General features: G+C 42.1%; 1 protein-coding gene across 1 annotated transcript; it reads right to left on the bottom strand.

Moving 5' to 3' along the window:
* Positions 1–16,440: 16,440 nt before the first annotated feature.
* Positions 16,441–19,037, bottom strand: LOC147890450 (uncharacterized). The gene has a single exon (XM_087390292.1). The coding sequence runs from the start codon at positions 18,329–18,331 to the stop codon at positions 17,162–17,164; it is 1,170 nt and encodes a 389-aa protein (XP_087246418.1). The 5' UTR covers positions 18,332–19,037; the 3' UTR covers positions 16,441–17,161.
* Positions 19,038–20,797: the final 1,760 nt, after the last annotated feature.

Below are 20,797 nucleotides of genomic sequence, written 5' to 3'. Positions count from 1 at the left end.
CTTATGATTTATATTCAGCTTACTACATAAGTAATCTATCACTTCTCCTCTGAATCTAGGACCATTATCTGAAAGTAACTCTAGGGGAATCCCAAATCTACAGCATATGTGTCCATATATAAAATCAACAACCCCTTTGCTATCCACTCTCTTCACTACTTTCACCTCTGCCCATTTTGATAAATACTCCATTGCAGTTAGCATATTGCAGTCAGCTTGCAGTCAGCACTTGCAGTCAGCATATAACATTTCCCTCTGGTAGTTCTGGGTAGAGGACCAACTGCATCTATCCCCCATCTTTCAAAGATATCATAAACCAGCAAAATATTTCTCGGCTCCATTTTAAGAGTTCTTTTTCCCATCCTCTGACATTCATGGCAAGATCTGCACCAATGCTGCACATCCTTCCGTATTGAAGGCCATACATAACCCTCCAGAAGTATTTTTTGCAATGTAATCTTAAAATCATAGTGTCCTCCACAAGCTCCTTCATGACTGGATGATAGTATATAATATATTTCTTCTCTCCAAGGCACTCTTCTCAAGATTTGATTAGCTCCTCTCATGTAAAGCTCATCATCAATCATCATATACTGTCTGCTCTTCCGTATGAAGTGATATTTCTGATTCTTCTTAAGCTCCTGAGGTAAATGTCCAGTAAGTAAGAAATCCACTATTTGAGCCAGGAATTCTCTCCCTCTGTACATTGGATCTTCAAGCTTTTCTATCACTGGATCTTGGTCACTCATCTCCTGAGCCAATTCATGTGCCATTTGATTATCCTCCCTTCGCACATGCTGGATATTCCATGCTGTAAATTGTTGAAGCAGCCTTTTTACTTTGGCTAGATACCCTCTCAACCTCGGGTTTCTTGCTTGCCAACTTCTTGAACCTGCTTTACAATAAGTAGAGAATCTCCATTGATCATTATCTTCTGAATCTTCAGCTTAAGTGCAGCCAGCAACCCCTCATATAATGCTGCATACTCCGCCTCCTTATTACTTCTAGCTTCCAGATGGACTCCCTATTTCTAAATCAGCTTGCTCTCTGAATCAGTAATCACATATCCTCCATTAGCTTGAGTATGGTTTGCCAATCGGAGCCTAAAATCTGAGTGTGCATTCAATTTTAGCCCCAACCTCTCCATACATGCCTGAGTCATGACACTTATCTGTGCACCGGCATCAACATATGCCTCTCCAACACTCATACCTCCACACCATGCATCCACTGCAGAGCATAAATCTCGAAGATCTTCTACAGACATCATCTCCATCTCTCCTCTCATAGGCTCTTGCTCATTACTTTTCCTAGGATTAGCCAACTTCTTCCATTCTCTTTTGAGCTTTGGACACAAACCAAGTAACTGTGCAAAAGTTATATTAGCTGTTCTCCCCTGCAAATCATTCATCAGTGTGTATTCCTCTTGTCCTTGACCCATATGCAAATCTGAATTCTTGTAATGTTTCCTGGGCCTCTGACTCTTCTTTTTAGGAGACTGAGGGCTGAGATCAAACTCCACATGCTTCCCTTTTTTTGCAGAAGGTCCATTCTCTCCTATTGCACTCCTTGTTCTCTTTGCTACTGGCATGATCTCTGGAATAGTCTCCACCCTAATCAGGCTGATTGCCTTCCCTTTTCCTTTATCATCCCATTTGACTCCATTGGTAGGGGATTGATTCAAATCCTTCACTTCCACATTGAAGTCTCTTAACCTATCATTTGTATTCTGCATCACAGGATAAACTTCTCCACCTACTCGTGCTAGCTTATCACAGTGAGGGCTGATATGTCCCCACTCTCCACAATTCCAGCACTTCACATTACTCATGTATCCCCGTCCTCTACCTATTCCAACTATATTTCCTTCACTCCCAGCCTGTACATCTCTCTTGTTGTTTTGCACACCTCGGCCTCTTCCTCTTCCTGTAGTCTCCATCCAACTTAGACTGAGTGACTTCATAAACTCTACAGCATCATGTAAGTCCTTCTTCAGGGAGTCATCCTACATAGGAACAAACACCGGCTCTCTCTGCATAAGCCTTTATTATTTCTGGACTTCCAATCGGATTCCTAGGCTCTTCTTGCATGCCAAGTTTTCTTAGTCTCTGGACTTTCCATTCTTTCTCCCTGGCCACTCTGACAGCATCTTCAAAACTATCCAAATTCTTCAGCTCTACTTTCAATCTGAGTGTAGGCTTGAGGCCAGCTATGAAACGATCACGCTTGATCATTTGAGGTGGTACTTCTAGAACAAGAGCTTCACACCACAAACTCCATAATCTCCCAAACTAGATTATGTACTGATTCACATCTTGTTCTTCTGCCTGTCTCACTGAGCATAGCTCTTTCCAGACTTCGTTAGGGCTCTTGGCTTGTGCAAACCGTGTAAGGAAAGCTGCTCTCACCACTGTATACTCTGGATTTTGTTGCTGAGGATAAGCAGTCCTGAAGGTAGCAACTTGAGTCTGCAACCATGCTTTTGCATCTCCCTGCAAACAATAATTCAAGATCTGAAACAAAATCTCAGGGGTTGCCCTATCTTTCATAAGTGCTATAAATTCCATCTTTTCCAGGAATCTTACTGCATTTTCATACAGCATCCCCCAATACTCTGGGAAATCCTGTGCCATCCTCGCAATCTTTCAACTGTCACACACCCTGGCTTTCTCAACCACAACAAAACTGGAAGGCAACAAATCAAACACACTATTGAAGAAGCTCACTCTGCATCCGAAGAGCATTCTTTTTCCTATGGGCAAGCACTTTCAGAGCTCTCTACACTCTGGCTTGGAGTCGGATCACACATATCTAGACTTCAATGCATCTATCCTTCCTGTGACCACATTCTCCACACCACTCACACTGTATCACTCTCATGTGTGGATTTCTCCCCATTGCTTGCAACACATCTTAGAACATCTGCTCCTCCAATCTTGTAAACTGAAGTGAATTGCCTCCGTGGAGGCACCAAAAGATGACTGTAAAAAAATGGTAGAGCTAAACTATGCCTTTGTACTCCCTACGGTATCTTCTTTCTGCTCACCCAAAGCACCAAACAGAGGCACCATACTTCATATAGACCCTAGAAGTCACTATCTCTTACTAGTTCAAAACAAAATTCATCATCTCACTCTAATCTTGCTGGCGGTGATGGCAAATCCTTCCGCTCTTCCTCTCTCATATAACCCAACACAGACCAGATATGCTTATGCACTTCTGAATACATGATTTCAACATGAAGATTTGCTCCAAATTCTAGCCTTCTAATAGATGGACCAAGTTCCAGAGTAGATATCCAGAGCACACAAATAACAAGTCTATCTCCCACACAATCTGACTAACACACACACAAACTCTTTGAAAGACGGGAAAGACTACACAGCCCGAAACAGACTGAGCTCAGAACTGAACTTCCCCAAAAAAACTCAAAAAACAGTCAGCCTCCGAATACTATGAACCCACAGCCCACTACTCAATGGCCAGCAAGACCCCAAGTATAACCTCTGTGTGCATTCTTCTGTAATCATTACTTTGCTCACTCCTAGGTAATTAGCATTTAACACTACCCAACCATGAGTACACAACTTGAGGCAATGGCCAACCTATGCCCCTCATGCCCACAAACTATCCAAATGAAGAACTAGTGGGTACAATCATCTGTAAACCTGCAGGTACGTTCATCGTACAAGCAGCTGTACAATCATACGTACGACAACAAGTACTTACACCCCATACAACCATCCACAGTAGTCCATACAGCCTACATTTATTAACGACCATCCTCTATACAGCTCGTAGAAGACATATTTAATGACTCGTACATGCCCGTACAGCCTGCAATCAAGACACCATACTACCAGCCCATACCAATCAACAATTACACCCCGTACAACCTTGTACTGTAGCCCGTACAAAGCCCACGCTTCAGATTCTATACCAGCTTGTATGGTTCTTTCTAGCCTTCAATCAATGCACGCCATCCGATGCAAGGCTACGCTTGTTCTCCGAGCTCATATACTCAAAGTTCCTACAGTTAGAAACTTACACCCGTCTCATCATGTATATAGGCCTTTTTCTTCATAGGTGCTCAGCCCTTCACTTATGCACACACATACCCTCTTTCATCTACGGAAACCCCCTCCTATAGTGTAGCCCTTCAACTAGCTAATAGTTGCACTCCTTCAGCTGCTCTCTCCTCTTCACCCTACGAGCCTCCCACCATCGCAATGGCCTCCAACTAGCCCACAAGCTCTTCGCATCCCCTTCTCCCTCATTCTCTCCTGCCACTTCTCCCTTATCTGCAAGCCCAAGCTCCACGTACCATGCTTACTCATCAACCAAAAGCTTCCCTCTTCTATCACATAGCCACATGCATGAGCACGATGCCTTCCCAATCAGTCCAGCCACCTCAGCCTAATTTGCCACCTCATCAGCAACATTTTACCACTCTCAAGACATTTCCCCCAAATCACATTAAATGCACATTTTGGACCTTTAGTCACACAATTCCTTACACATTAGCATGCACATTAAAACTTGCATGCGCCCTCGTACACATAAATAAAAAGCCCCTTGACATGGGTAACATCCAAATACACATTGACTCAGGAAAATATTAAAAAAACCCTTCATGACTTGACTTACATAACCCCAAAAACATTTCACTTGACCACACACTGGACACCCTTGCTCTGGAAGTCTAGTACAACCACATTGCATTTCATCATTTCCCAAAAATCCCTGTAGAAGTTTCTACCATTTGTACATCAGTGTAGAGTCCTTTTGGGAGTGTCCAGAACTCAATGCCACCACCAACTAGCTCTATACATAGCTATGCACCTACCCATCAACATGCAACAAGTAAGAAACATATTTACATTTTTGTCCACACAACGCATGTGGACTTATCTGTTGGGGATGAATATTTGCGAACCTTAGGCTTCCCTAGATCTACATTCATGCAATATTTAGTTGCCTAATGATTTTGTATGTGCCATGTGGAAGGTATAATGCGTACATTTTTGCATGCACTCACTACTAGTGACTACGTATGAACCACAGACTTTGACTGCTTTGTGATCATTCTTGGGATTTGTTCAATTTTATCAAAGGCATATCAAAGAATATTCTGAGATAGTGTCGCCATTGAATGATCTGACCTCAGATAAAGTATTTGTTATATGGTGGAACACACGTGCAAGGAGATGGGTTTTCATATTTTAGTGTATTTTTTGTTTTACCCCCCCCCTCATCCAAAAGACCCCCCCCCACTTGGGCCTCACATATTATGAAAAATATGTACATGTAGCAATTTGAATTTGGCACATAGCACTTTGCAATTGGCAATCAACATAGAGAATTTTGCATTTGCATTCAACAAATAGCACTTTGCGTTTGTAGTATATGCAATTGTACAAAACCAATATGGAAGTAAATTTACCTTTTGAGCAATTGAGAAATAATGGTAAGATGAGGATCACAATTTAATTGTCAATGTAGCAAGTTCAGTTCAAGGGTGCATACACGCTTTGAAGAAACTACACATAAAAACCACTTCATCATGTTTAATGGGTATACAATAAAACATATGAGAGAATCATTATAATTGCAAAGTTGAGGAGCTAAGAGTGTATTGCTAAGTACACTTATGCTTCCATCTACTGAATTTGAAAGTTGAGATGATGATGATAGTGTTTCTTTTGTGAGTGATAATGATCTGGTTGATGTTCTTCACCTAACCCTGTTGTGACTAGACTCTGAGCTTTTTCTCCATGCTGACTTGGTGTAGCTGAGCTCATCCCTGTTTGATTCGAAGGTAGCAACATAATTTCTTAGAATTTCTATAATAGTTATGAGTCAAGAAACAAGAATTGGAATTGTTGAAGCACATGTGCATTGGTGTATGAGACCTTATGATTGGATTTTAGTATTCTAAAGAATTGACATGATAGAATTGGGCTAATAGAACTTCATTAGCAATTAATTTTGCAAGAGAAACAATTTTATTATACTACACATAACAACTGTTGGATGTTAATGAGTTCATTTATAGTACTCAAAGCTTTATTCAATACACCTGCAATTATAACTAGCTTCAACCAATAAGTTGCATACGAATATGTAATCACTGGTAAATGTCTCAAGATCATGTACCACAAGGCTTTGAAAAAGTTTCAAACAGGTAAATAGCTCATCCATGACCAATAGAGCAAGGTATTGAACCTGATCAGAGACTACATATTAACAATACAATATACGAACATGTGCTACTGAAGTGTCAGATGAAAAGATCAGTGGTTTGAATTATTTATGATCACATGAGAATTATAGCAATTTCTAGAAATTAGGCATAGGGGAAGTCAGATTCAGGAGCACCTCTATCTGGTCTACTATGTTTATTGATAAACATGTTTTCCATAGGATGGACTGGCACCCATTTGTCTCCCTTCTTTATTTTTAGGTCAGGCACTTTGCCTGGCAGTAGGATGGTGACACTGCTGACATCAGAGTGGGCACTAAGGGCGAAGACAAGACTGGGGTCCAAGCAAAGTGGGTAGAAATTGCTGGCCAATACCAAACGCTTGACCCTCGGAAGATTTGTTTTGATGTAGTCTTGGGTCAAATATAGGCTCTCGAAGATGCCTTCATTGAGGCATTTTGTGAGCTTATCAATTGCAACTTGGTACTCCAAGAGCTCTTCCAAATCTAGGCTCTCGAAGATGGCTTCATTGCGACGTTTTGTCAGCTTATCGATTGCACCTTGGTACTCTTCTTTGGAATGTAGTAGTAGGCAAACACAATAAAGATTAGATAGCTATTCAATTAATTTTGATTCATATGTCACTACAAGTTGTAAGATGACCTTGGCTTTGATAATCGAATTTTGGCTATGCTCTAAAGTAAAAACCTTAGAAAAAGGGGAAGATGCCAGTGCGAGGAGAAAGGGGGCTGTCTTGGACTTGAACCACAGACCTTGCCCGTGAAGTAAATAATCACACCTACACTACTATAGGCTCTTGAATGTAGAGAAGATGCCTGTGCACTAAAATATTGAACGATGGAAGGCACAATCTATCATCCGGAACCAGCACGTAGAGGGATAAATCTTTGGAAAGATGAACTGCTTGTTGCTGATGAAAATGAGAAGGTACTTCAAATCATATACTTTGACTTCTGCTTAACTTTAGTTTTGTAGGTTGTGTATTGTCTCACTCCAATCCTTTAATATGTTGCAGCTACAAATTGAGGATGACACATTCCTCGAGAGATCAAGTGGAAGCAGGCAGGTTGGGTTTCGCAAAATGTCAGGCCTAGCTCATTATATTCATGATCTAGGCAGTGCCAAGATCTTGATTTACCATAGGCAGTTGAGCAACAATGGAGAAGCCATTGTTTACTTCCTAAAATGTTTGTCCAGGGCTTTAGGTGGACATGCTCTTTCATGGCAAAAGGAAAAGATCATTTTGATAGAGAGGTTGTCTGCCATAGATATATTTGGAGATTATGTGAATAAGCAGGCCTCTAGGGCCGCTTACTTTTTGTCTTACACTTCTTATGCATTAGCATGTGGTGTTAAGGACCCCAAATATCTGGAGGGCTATGGAAAACACCAGCTCGTAAGGTTTCGAGAGCCACCCATGATTGCATCAGGCCACACAGTCCAAGAAGAGGAACAGGTGGAGAGAGCTGAAGAAAAGGATAAAGAGACAGTCGACATCAAGCCAATAAAGAAGAAAAAGACTCCAATCAAGATCAAAAAGAGAGTTCCGATGAACAGGCCCTGGGAGAAATAGGATTTAGTCATCGAATATAGCACAAACATTATATTAAATTTGAACTGATTTGTATAAAGTCTTTGATATCTGGTATGATCTTGTATAAATGATTAATAAGTTGATGATGAAATGATTTGTACATTTACATAGAGTGGTGTCGTTAAATATTAAATGAACAATATATTGAAATTGTAAACAAATTGTATTAAGTTCAGATCATATGTTTCACATTGAAATTTTTTTCATGCATAACACCAAGAGTCACTTGTTCCACTAAAAAAATTTCTATTGAATGAGTTTGAAAACATGTGGACATAACACCAATAAGTTACAAATGAGTCCTATTCATGTTTACTTGTCCATTTATGGTTTCTAAATATCTTCGATTCCCTCCACTGTCTATGTCTCTCTGCTGCAATTGAATTGTCTAGAGCTTGTCTTCGTCTTTGCTTTTGGGCTAGAAGAAAAGCAAGCTTGATTTTGGAGCTAGCAACTTTTCTTTTAGCATGCAGCCTTTGTAGTATGCCTCGGTAAAACCATTGGAAGACTTCCTTCAGACTATTCGCCTTCTGACTCCCTCCATAGTGTTGTGTGTGTCTAAAAAATGCATTACGTGCCATGTAGTGAGACTTCTCCATGCCTTGGGTAGACCGAATAGCTGGGCATCCATACTTTTTGACAAAATAGGGAAGGTGGTTGTATATGATATGCTGTAAGACATAAGAATGCATAGTAAGTAATAAAAAAAAAGAAGATCACACTTAAGTAAAAGAAAAAGACATAACCTTACCATGTAGTGAGTTATATTGCAGGTTGTCCACGCGTCTTTCATTGACTTTCCAAAATGTTTAATTGCCTCCTCAAAGTTCTTGTAATCACTCTTTGTCCATGTTACTTTGTCACAGAACATGAAGAGTTGATCAAGAGACCTCCACACCTCTGCCTTCCTATTTCGTGCTTCCCCATCTGCCTCATGATCTTTCACAGCATTATGGACTTGCTTCCACAATCCATAATTAATCTTTGAAACTGCTCTACCTTGCCTTACTTGCTTACTGTGTTTGGGTCGAGACAAGAATCTTCTTGCCTTAACACCACCAATAGAGGGCTTGATTGGTACCTCCTTGCCATTGGTAGACTTTTTAAAATCCTTTGTGATTTGAACATCTCCTCCATGCAGACCTATATCGGATAACACTTTTTCCAATGCTTGAAGAGCATCCTTTCTATTTTTTTCGGGACGGAGTTTCCAAGCAAATCCAATATATTAAAATACCAATTTCTCAATAATTCGACATAGACCATGCAATGTGCAGATGTGAACATTACATAGTGGAATGTCCAGAATGGCCTTGAAGTCAGGGTCAACTTTATCTCTATTAGGTGCTCTCTTCCACCATTTTGAATCCATTACTTGAGCTGATTCTTTGCAGTAAAGACAAGGAGACTTTGAGTTGCCTCCTTTACTAATGTTATACATGCACTTAAGTGTTTTAAGATCCCCGGCCGTGTGCCACTCTACTTGAAAATCACCTTTTCCTGCAACATGGAGATTCTCGCCTTGCACTTGTCTTTTGATTATTGTTGGTATTTCCGTGTGATGAAACACCCAATCTAGTGTTTCATGGTCTTCGGTCTTCACCTGTGAGATTATAGAAAACAAAAGTATTACTATATCAGATTTGAAAACAATGACCAAAATCAAGTATAAAACAACCCATGATCATACCTGGAACGAGCCTAACCACCATATGTGTTTCTCTGACTGCACACTAAAATACTTCGAACTCGCTTCAGTCAATGATGTATCAATCGCTCCATTCATCAATGTAATAGTAACTCTTTCCATTTTCTTTTCCTTTACAACCTCACACTCATCCAGTTTGATAACAAATTTCAAAATGCCTTTGCACTCCTCAAATGTTATTCCATAAAACTCGACCATTCTTTTTTGAAGTTGTTGCAGATCTAAAAATATATTGTTCCAAGGATCATACACAGTGGTTCCTTTAACACCATGAAATATTTCTTCAATATGGATATATTGCCCAATAAATTCATCTATACTTTCATTCAAATGACCTCTTATCCTCCACACGGTTGCTGGATTTGGCAATAAAACTCGTTTAATCCTTTGATCTTTCAAAGTTGAGGATATCGCATGGAAAATCGAACTATATCCCTTCCTGCTAACTCCACTAACATCAAGAGCCTCTTGGATTATAGTGCCATCAACTTGATTATTGGATACAAAGTCCTCTACAACATTGCGTTTGACTGTTTTGTATTTTTTTTCCTCAATCAAACCTTTTGCTACACCGCAAGAAAGCAATCCTTTCATTTGTTTAACAGGAAGAAGGTTCGGGTCCATATTTTCTTTTGCAGGCTCCAATAATTTCCTGTAATAACAACACAATATGACTATATTATTCAGCACCTCCATTCTTATTTTGCGACAATCAACGAAATAGATATAGTCTGGAAGAGAGCCTTTTTGAGTATACAAAATGATAAATTTCAATCTAACCTTGCTTCCTGAATTTGTCGCTTGCATCCACCAGTCCCAGCCTTCAAATTTGCAATTTTTTTAATCTTCCTGCTACGTTGTCTGTCTCCAAGCACGGTTCTCTTCTTTCTTGCTCTTGTCAATTCTTTTTTACTCTTTGAATGCTCCTCGATTTCATTCTGCAACTGCTGCTCCAATTTTGCACGAATGGCTATCTCCTCCATCTTGGCCCCCTTTTCTTGTAGGTACATCATTTTATACGTTTCCGCAAATGCAGACTGCACTGAAATATAACCAAGAAGTCCATTTTGTCCATCGCCGGCAAACCTCAGTAATGTGGTGGGATTGACAAATGGAGGTGTAGAGTTTTTTACTTGACATTTTGGATATATGCTTCCATCGCACCATAAGTCAATATGTTGAAGCCCTTCTCTTCTCATATTTTCCCGCTGTTGAGCATTCAGCACCGTATCCTTTCGTCTTTTTTGTGCTGGAGCATATTGTTCTTCCAAGTCAATGTGAAGATGGTGTAATCGCTTCTTCTCAGATAGTGACTCACTAGTATCGGCCATTTTTTGTGCTCCTCAGGTTGCGAAGTTTGTTTTTCAATCTCATAGTCATTTTGTAACATGAATCGTGGAAGTGTGGCGGTATCCATGTGAATATTTTGAAAACTTGCAATCACTAAGTTCAGTGATGGACTCTTAATGAAAGACCTGCACACGTCGGCCAAAGAGATGCGGAATCTTTGGTAAACAAAAAAAAATCTAAGAGGATATTTAATACAAAATCGTGTTAGTCAGACAAAAGATTATCTTATTCCTTTTTGAATTGACAGTTCTGTAGTCCTTACTGACAAATCTGAGCCACGTTTCCGTATTTTACTATTTTTGAGGTCTTTTAGGAGAGAAATAAATCAAAAAATAGTGAATTTTTTACAGGGCCCCAAAATGAGTTCCCTTTTTCCCTAATGCTTGCAAAAGTATGTGTGCATGTTGATATACATACATACCTATGAATGTATTTCTGTATATGTTCGTGTGTGCATGTGTGTGTGTGTGTGTGTGTGTGTGTGTGTGTGTGTGTGAGAGAGAGAGAGAGAGAGCAATGTTACACAAAATATTTACCTAACTAAAAGCAATGCTAAGGCTTAACTGGTATCCAAATTGAAAATTTCCTAAAATGCATTCAAATGTTGAAATTTGTAAATAAATTCTAAAATTTTATTCCTTGCAACCTAGGACCCAACCTTGGGACTTGATAGAGGTAGCACACCAATGACCTGCTTGGCGAGATGAATAGCACATTCTTTTTTAATGATAAGAGCGAGTCTAACAGCATAGGGATACATAATTTATTGTTTATATTTATGTGTATATTAGGCATATTTTAAATCATAAACACATCCAAATACATACATAGGCATGCTATGCTATAGCAACCCATGGGTCCTTTACTTGAGCATGTGTGTACATGTGTGATATGCAAACATATATGTTTATGTACACACATGTATATATATATGCATATAGCCAGTGGTATCCACAAAGAGAAGATAGAGAGAGAGAGAGAGAGAGAGAGAGAGAGAGAGAGAGACAGAGAGAGAGAGAGATGGATACAATGGTATAGAAAATAGTTTTCCCAAGGTGTTGGTTGCTAGGGGATTTGATTAGGAAATTAACTAAAAAAGACACGAATATCAAGATTCATAAATATAGCCAAAAGCTCATCCTAGTCAATATATATATAATCATAAGATGGCTCATCCCAAGCAATATATATATATAATCATAAGATGGTGCAAAAGCACCTTCATACATCAAACTTGTCCACAATAATTGCGAGGAATTTCAAATCTAAATAGTGACATAAGTTTTCGTGTTTCTTATGAAGCATTTATCATCACGTAGAAGTACATGCCCTGTGAGCCATCCCAATCACTACCGAGAGAATGTTTGTTCACAATGCATTCGTCTACAACAGCATTGAGCTTGGCCTGAATTGAACTTCCAAGGTAAGTCACACTCTCCGAATTATCGTTGAGAACCTGAACGTGACAGGCATTCGAATCTACTTCAGCCGTAGTATTGGGAGCGAATACAAACGAAAGTCCATTCAAGTAGTTGATGGTGGTTCAGCAATCCTGCTCGTTTGGAGCACTGGTACCGTCATAGCAGGAGATGGCCTCGATGGGTTTGGAAGAGGATAGCACAAGCATCAAGAAGAGAGCTACGAAGGCAAGGAGCTGCATGGTCAGAATCTATGGGGGCTATGGTGATAGTGGGAGCTGCCCTCTGCCCACGTTGCCTGTAACGATTTTCGTGCCATGCAAGAACGCCATAAAGGAACATACAAGGCAATCGAATCATCTAACATGTTCCTATGGAGAAGCCCCTATTGATGTTTTGGTGCCATAGGAGGGAGGACTCATTGTTCTTTTTTGGGGGGCGAAACAAAAGATTAGTATGTAAAACAAGGTGAATGCTCATAAATCATTCATTTTTTTTGGGGCCGAAACAAAAGATTAGTATGTAAAACAAGGTAAATGCTCATAAATCATTCATAAGGCCTGCGTGAAATGTGCAACTTGTAAAAGAGGGGGAAAAGTAGAGAGAGAGAGAGAGAGAGAGAGAGAGAGAGAGAGAGAGAGAGAGAGAGAGGATTATGTCCAAGTTAGACTTTTGACTAAGTTGTAGATAGTCGCTTTGGAATATGTCTAAATTTGGACTATGTTTAGGAGAAAATTTTTTTTGAAAATGAAAATTTGTAATTTCACTTCTAAAGAGGAGTTTCATTACTGAGGCTACCTTTGTTACACTAGGGCCACACCATGATGTGTCACCATTTCCATGTGACTCCTCAGTGAAAGCCTCTTGATTAGTTGGATCCCTCTTCGCAATCGTTTTCCATATTTCTAGGAAAGTGAGGATCTAACTCACATTTTCCTTTTAATGACTCTAGGAAATCATTTTGAAATTGAGTAAAACTCAATTCATTAACAATTGCCATTCTGCTAAGGAAAGGCTGCTACCATTGAACTTCCCCTTCTGATATGTCAGTTGTATATCAAACTCTTGCATTAATTCAGCCCATCTAGCTTTTCTACCTTTAAGCACTACCTGATTGCAAATCCACTTAATTCTTTCTTATCAAAGATGATCTTGAATTTGGCACCATACAAATAGTGTCTCCACTTCTTCAAAGCATAGAAAGCATATAGTTCTTTCTCATATGCTGAGTAATTCCGGTGGGGACAGTCTGACTTCTTGCTTTCAAAAGCCACTAGTCAACCCTTTTGTAAAAATATGCCCAAACAATAAAATCACAGGCATCTGTCTCAACCATGAATGGTTCATAGGGATCCACTACCTTTAAGACAGGAGCTAATGTTATAGCTACTTTTAATTTTTCAAAACTCCTCTTTTGATCTGGTTTTACTATAAATAGGGATATCATCTAAAAATACTATAGAAAATTTCTCTAAATATGGCCTGAAGACACTATTCATGAGTGTCATGAAAGTTGCTGGAGCATTTGTTAAGTAAAATGGCTTTACTTTAAACTCATAATGTCCATACCTAGTATGAAATGATGTCTTAGAGACATCCTCTTCTCTAATTCGTACTTTGTGATATCTTGACCTTAAAATAATTTTAGTAAAATATTTTTCCCCTTGCAATTGGTCAAAGAGCTCATCAATGCAAGGCATATGATACTTATTTCTTATGGTGATTTTATTTAATGATCGATAATCTATGCATAAATGCCTTTTCTTTACCAGTAAAACTAGTGCAGACCAAGGTGAGCTATTGATTGAATTTTTCACTTCCTAAGGTATTCAATTAATTGTTTCTTGAACTCAAGCTCCTCCGTTTAACGAAGCCTATATGGAGGTTTACAAAAAGGGGTGGATCCAGGAATAAGGTCTATTTTATGATATACTTCTCTCTCAGGGAGTAAACCATTAGGCAAATCAGCCATAAAAACATCTTTAAATTCAATCATTAAATCATGAAAAGAGGATTTATACTTTTTAACATTATCAAAAACAGGATTACTTCTTTCCGATGCAAAAGTCATAAAATCACCAATAAAAGTAAGTTCACAAAGATATACCTCGCATTCTTGTTGCTATAGCAGGCATTCCAATTCCATCAAACAAATATGAGGAGAGTTGGGCACATCAATGTTCTCCCTGAATCTGGAAGACTCTACCATCTTTTTCAAACATAATGGAGTTATTTAGATAACTACTAAATAACTCCTCTATAAGCTATGCCCAAGCCATACAACCATTCTCGACCAAGAATAGCATCGGTTCGATCGAGATGCATAATTTGGAAATCCAAGGCGTCTGGATAACCTTGGAATTCCACCTCTACACTAGGAATCATGATGTCCCAAACCTTTTTATCACTAAAGAGACCAATTAGTTATGGACACTTGGACTCTCCATCAACTTCAATTTCTTAACTAGCGAGTAATTTAAGAAATTATGTGTTGTGCTATCAACCATAATTCTTACCCTTTGCCCCTTTATTTTTCCATGCATCCTCATTAAATCATGACCAAAGGTGGACTACCACATTGCCAATTATAGATAGCACATGTGGGTGCTATCCTCATGATAGACCTCTACCTCAGTGTACTTTTTAGTACTATTAAGCAACCACCTACATCGCATGTACTTATTTTTGTGGAGATCTATTTGGAGCTTTAGCTCCCATCTATTTGTTTTTAGTGAAGTTCCAAGTAGCATGGTCTTTGCCCAAACATTTGAAGCAAAGATTTTCATGCTTGCCCCTTAATCATATTTCTTCAAGAGCAATTTTTTGCGTTTGAGGTTTCTTAAGTGCCCCTGCCTTTTCAAATTGGAAAATTTCTTGAACTTAAGAACAAAACCTGTTTGTTCCAAAGTTCCAACTTTGGATTTTCCCATTGTATCATCGTATATTTGGGCATACTTAATTCCTTCTTCAAAGGTTTTGGGAGAATTTCTTCTCACCTCAACCTTATAAGTGTCTTTGAGACCTCTCGCAAAACCCCTTATCTTCTAGAATTATCGATTCCTTTCAGCTATCACTTGCCATGTCTTGGACTGCTAGACTATCACTACCTCTTGGATTACCACCCTTGGACTCTTTTATGGACTCATGAAGCTCTTGGACTACCACCCATGAACTTTTAGACTACCACAAGCTCTTGGACTGCCACCCTTGGATTCTTACACTACCACAAGTTGTTGGACTATGCCACGGGCCTAGTTTTCTAATGCAAGAGGGCAATTTTGAATCCAAAATTCCCCTGATGCTCACACTAGTTGGTTGACCATTTTCTCAATGTAATTACACTTGTTCTTTCTAAAGAACTAGGCAACTAATTACAATGATAGGGTTCTATGAATGACAACACTAGATATTGAGTTTCATGTGCTTTTGAAAAGGATCAAAAGAGCCATCTTAGCATGGTATCAAGTCCCAAGGGTCAACATTCAATAGCATCAACATTTTCTGATGATGAGCTAGAGCTAGTGTGGTAACACCTTGAGCTAGAATGCTTGAGGATGATTAGAACCCAAATGTCGATGAATCTAAAAGGAAGGAAAAAGACAAAGCCTCAAAGAGGGGGTGGGTCGCTTAAAAGTCTAATCCAATGCGTCTACCTCCATAGAATAACTCAATAACCTAAGCTTAATAAGAACAAAAAACTTAGAGATCCTAAGGAGGAGAGGAGTAAGAATAAAAATCACAGAGATGCTATGGAGGAGGAGGATATACATCAAGGCCACCTCACCACGAGCGATTAAAGCTTGAGAAATGGATTTGTAGTTTCTTTTCATACTCGCAAAATGGCTTCCCTATTAACATCCGAAATGACATTTCACTCGCGACTAACTACCCTCCATTTCACTCGCGACTAACTACCCTCACAAACACGAGAGTGCCTTGGTCAACCTAACAAGCTCTTGATTGCCACTAGTCGCTTGCAAGCTTCCTTTGGCACTTTCCTTAAGACCGTTTCAACCAATTGCGCAATATGCCAGTTTCCTACTTGTCATTACTTGAAACAGTGCCCCAACAATCTCACAAGTTGAAAATGAAATCATACGTTAACAAGGTGAAAAATTCCTAGGGGATGTGACAATCTCTTCCTTAGATTATGGCAAGTTGGGACCCTTGAATCTCCTATGAGGTTATGATTTATCCTTGTATCATAGCATTCATTTAAGGCCCTTGCATAGTACTTTTATGCCTTAGCCCATGAGGCATGAAGCCAATAAATTCATTTGGCCACTCTTCAAATACTGTAAGGAAAAAGATCTGTACCGTCCATCAGAACTCGCATGTCTGATATTACAATGATGCCCCTGACCTCGTACTACAAACCTCTGTCACTCCGTGCAACATGCTCAAATCTTGCTGTGAGCTACTCAATTTCATCCGTCGTCCCAAGCTCCCTGTCTTCCAAGCCAACAATCCTTCGCCAAACATCGCACCTTTCTCACCCAATCAGTTGCAACCACTGGACTTTGCAAAGAATTCCTCCCTGACTCCACAATGTCGCAGATTCCCCTCGGTCCTCTTTGTGTTATTGAATTTTCTGTTGTTATTATCTTGTTCCGAGTATTGCTCGGTCGTGTGATACGCTATTTGACATCTTTGTACAGATTGCAGCATTTGCGCTCAAATGTAGAGTCGGAGTGCTTGCCATATGCCTGATGATGTAAGCCAGCCGTTCTCGGACTGCATACAGATTGCACAATTTGCTCTCATATGCCTGACGATGTAAGTAAGCCGTTCTCGCCCGAAGAGTTCCATGACACCCAGTCGTTCTGGTGATGTTTGCCACTGCTTCCACGATCCTCCATTGTGCAAATTTACCGCGTCGATCTTGAGGTAGTGAATGAACCGGGCACGCGGAAACGATGCGGAGGGGAGGTGTAGAAAGGAGAGGAACAGGCGGAGAGCACGGGAGGTGTAGATGAGGAAGGAGAAGCGGAGCGCGAAGGCGACGATGTAGTAGAAGTGTCACCAGTGACCCACGACAGGCGAGCCGAATGCCACGAAGGGGAAGCAGAGGGAGAGGACTCATTGAAAGGAACGGCGCTGGACGAACGGGGGTACGGAGGGGGCTTGGAGGAAGAAGTCGTAGCAGCAGCAGCAGCAGCACCGGGGGCAATGTTGATGGAGGCGGCCGCTGCAATAGCAGGAGGGAGGTTGAAGAGGGATTTGAGGGGGGTGCGGGGGGCGAGAGGAGCGGAGGACGATGGAGGGGGAGGGTGGGGGGGTGAGGGGGTCGGCGATGGCGGCGGCTGAGCAGAGGACGATGGAGGAGGAGGAGGAGGGGGGGGCTGCAGGGCGCCATAGCTGGAGGAAGAGGAAGCTTGTGAGCTGAGAGCAGCGAGGTTGGAGGAGGTGTTAGCGGCGGAAGCTTCGCCGGAGTTGGCAGAATGAGCTATGGCGACGGAAGGTTTGGCGGAGGGGGTGGCGGAAGTGGCTATAGCGACGGAAGGTTTGGGGAACTCGCCGGAGGAGGAGTCGAGGAGGAGCTCCTCCTCCTTGGGTTCTTCAGTGATTGTGAAGAGGAAGCGGGGCTGGCGGACGAGGCCATGGAGCTCCAGAACGTCGAGCTCCGCCGCATCTCCGCCGCCATCTTCGGCTTCCTCCAAAGGGACTAGCTTCGCCACAAGCGGCGGCGGCGATGCGTGGCTTGGTGGCGTCGCCGCCGCCGTCGTCGGCGCGCCGTTTCGCTTCCAACAGAACAAATAATACTCCGCCGACGCCGCTGGCGACTGCCGCCGAGCTTGGTAAACGTACGTTTGAGCGCCGCCGTCCGCCTCCGCCGCCGCCTCTTTCCCTTCCGTTCGCCGCCGCCCCCTCCATCTCTGATACACCCAGTAGAGCTCCCCCGCCACCACCACCACGAAACACCCGAACGCCACCGCCATCGCCACCGCTCCGCCTTCGCCGCTGCCCATCGATCCTAGTCCCTCCCCATTCGCCTGATGGGTTGCTCGCTTGCCCTCTATGAACTCACGGACCGCCATCGTCGCCAGCCACCTCCTCCCCCCTCAGCAGCCTTGTGCACCATCGCCTGCACCATCGCCTCCACCTTCATCCAAGTCTGTGCCTCGCGCTTTCTCTCTCACTTGCTACCTCGCTCCCAGCTTGTGCTCTATGAAATCACGTACAGCGAGCATGGACGCCCCCGCCTTAGTCGCTAGCCACCTCCTCCCCGCAGTAGCCTCTGCACCTTCGCCTCCACCTTCATCCAATCCCCCTGCCTAGTCTATCCCTGGCGCTTTCTCTCTCGCTGCTTGCTGGCTGTGTAGTCACAAGAGCACAAAAGGTCTCCCCGCCGTCACCAGCAACATTCACTCGCTCAATAGCCGAAGCACCTCCCTCCTGCGCACCTCGAAGAGCATCAGGAAAAAGAAGAGCATCAGCACCTCCTGCACAAGCTACGCAAGCGGTTGCCCCAGCTCAGGAAGGTCCAGCGCCACCATATAGTTGGACCGTCTTCCGCCTCCAGCACTGTACTAGCGATAGGGGGCGCTGGCTGCTAAGCATCATGCTATCTTTCCTTCTGCGGATCACTCGCTCAGGCAGACCGTTGCTACTCAGGTTAAAATGCGGGAAACAGAAGGCGAGCTGAGGTACAATGGCTACACGCTTCGAAAAACGATGGCGTGTTGGTGGTGGTGCGCAAAGGCTAATGCAGCTGCTGCTTGGGTCATTTCAGCTGGAAGCCTTACACCTCCAACGGCTTTTGCATTTCCCATTGTACCTAGGCACAAAGGATAATAGGCTTTTGCATTTCCCATTGTACCCAATCTAATTGGCACTTTGGAAGACACACAGGATTTATCATCTCTAAATGTGGCGCACGCTCCACGTCAAGTGGCCTTTCACTCACCTCATACACCCGCTTATTGCGCCTCCCCACGCTCCACCTAGTGGCTTAGCTTTCTTTACTATTATCATTCTCCAGAGTGTCTATTAGGCCCTTTTCTTAACAAGTTCACACAATCCTAGCCTTTTTGCATCCGGCTGTTGCAATGCCAGGGCTTGGCAATAAATGGAGCAATCGAGTGTATCCTGTGCTTCATCTGCATTGGTCAAAAACACTCTCTACTCGATGTTCACTGATGAAAACTCTAACGCACGTTTCAGCAGCTCAATGCTAAGCCAGAATCTTGAAAATCTGCAACTCTAGCCTGGCGGTGCAGGGATTTTTGTTCGTGGGAACAGTGGAGTTTTGCCTTCTTGCTGCTAGCACTCGCGGGGAAGTGCTCTTGGTGGTGATGGACAAGAGGCCACCTCTAAAGGCCTACGATGTCCCTGTGGAAAGCTTCCAAAACAGTCCCTGTAAACCTCAAAGAGAGTAAGAGGCCTCCATAACATAATTCCTGCAAGGAGCATTAAATAGTTGTGAACTTAGGGATTAACACGTCGTGCAAAAAACTTGATTTTTTGTAAACAACCCTCCTTCATGACACCTTAGATGCCTTGCATCATCCGACAAAGGTGTGGGGGGTGCCCTCCCCCACCCCTCGACCCTCCTCCGTGGAGAGGCAGTGCTGATTGTGAGGATGCAATTCTTAAGGCTATGGGGACAGTCCCCTAACCCCCAAACCTACCTGTGAAGGTAGTTTCGCATGGGTACAGGGATGGCCTCCCCGTACCTTCCATCGTGAAGGGGCAGTGCTGATTGTGAGGATGCAGTTCTTGAGGCTATGGGGACTGTCCCCTAACCCCTAGACCTACCTGTGAAGGTAGTTTAGCATGAGTACGAGGGTGGCCTCTAAGCCAATCCGTGCTCATATCCTCTAGGAAGCACCTCTGTTGCCTATGAGCGTACACCACAAGCATTGGCCCATCGGGAGGTTTGACCCTAATTGGGCCTAGTTACATACGACTAATAGAGTATATGAGGGACACTACTTGAGGAAGGGGGCTTTTCTTGTCCTTAATATAAGGAGTCGCAACAGAAAGGCACCAATTGCGGTACCTTCTCACATGTTAAAGGGTGTCAAGTGAACCAAGGTTGGTCATGTACAACAAAAGTGAAAACTTTTACTTGCTATGCAAGCTAGTTGCATGTTCAACATGCATGTGCCATCTTTGTTTGAATTTTGACTTCGACACAGCTCTCAAAATTTTGACTTTAACGCAACTCTTAAAATGTAGTGCAAATCTCCATTCCCCACATCTTGTCCTCTGTTATGAGAACTTTGACAAATTGACATTGACATGCCTCTCAACATGCACTCTAACTCACCAAGGCCCTTGATTAAAAAGTGACAATAACACAACTCTGAACATGTAGCGCAACTCACCCATTCCCACATCTCCTATTCATGCACTGCAACTCACTAATCCCCATCCTCAAGGGATCTTTGATAGAGATAAATAGCAAAATTGTACAAATGTTCGTGGTCCTCTCTTGGTTATCAGAAGGTGGAATTTTATGGGATTCACAAGATTAAGTGGAGAGGCAATAATCGAGATAC

This window comes from Dipteris shenzhenensis, chromosome 19, assembly GCF_047967505.1.
Source record: "Dipteris shenzhenensis isolate YYH24624 ecotype China chromosome 19, Dip_SZ_1.0, whole genome shotgun sequence".
Taxonomy (NCBI): domain Eukaryota; kingdom Viridiplantae; phylum Streptophyta; class Polypodiopsida; order Gleicheniales; family Dipteridaceae; genus Dipteris; species Dipteris shenzhenensis.
This window is presented reverse-complemented; position numbering and strand designations above follow the sequence as displayed.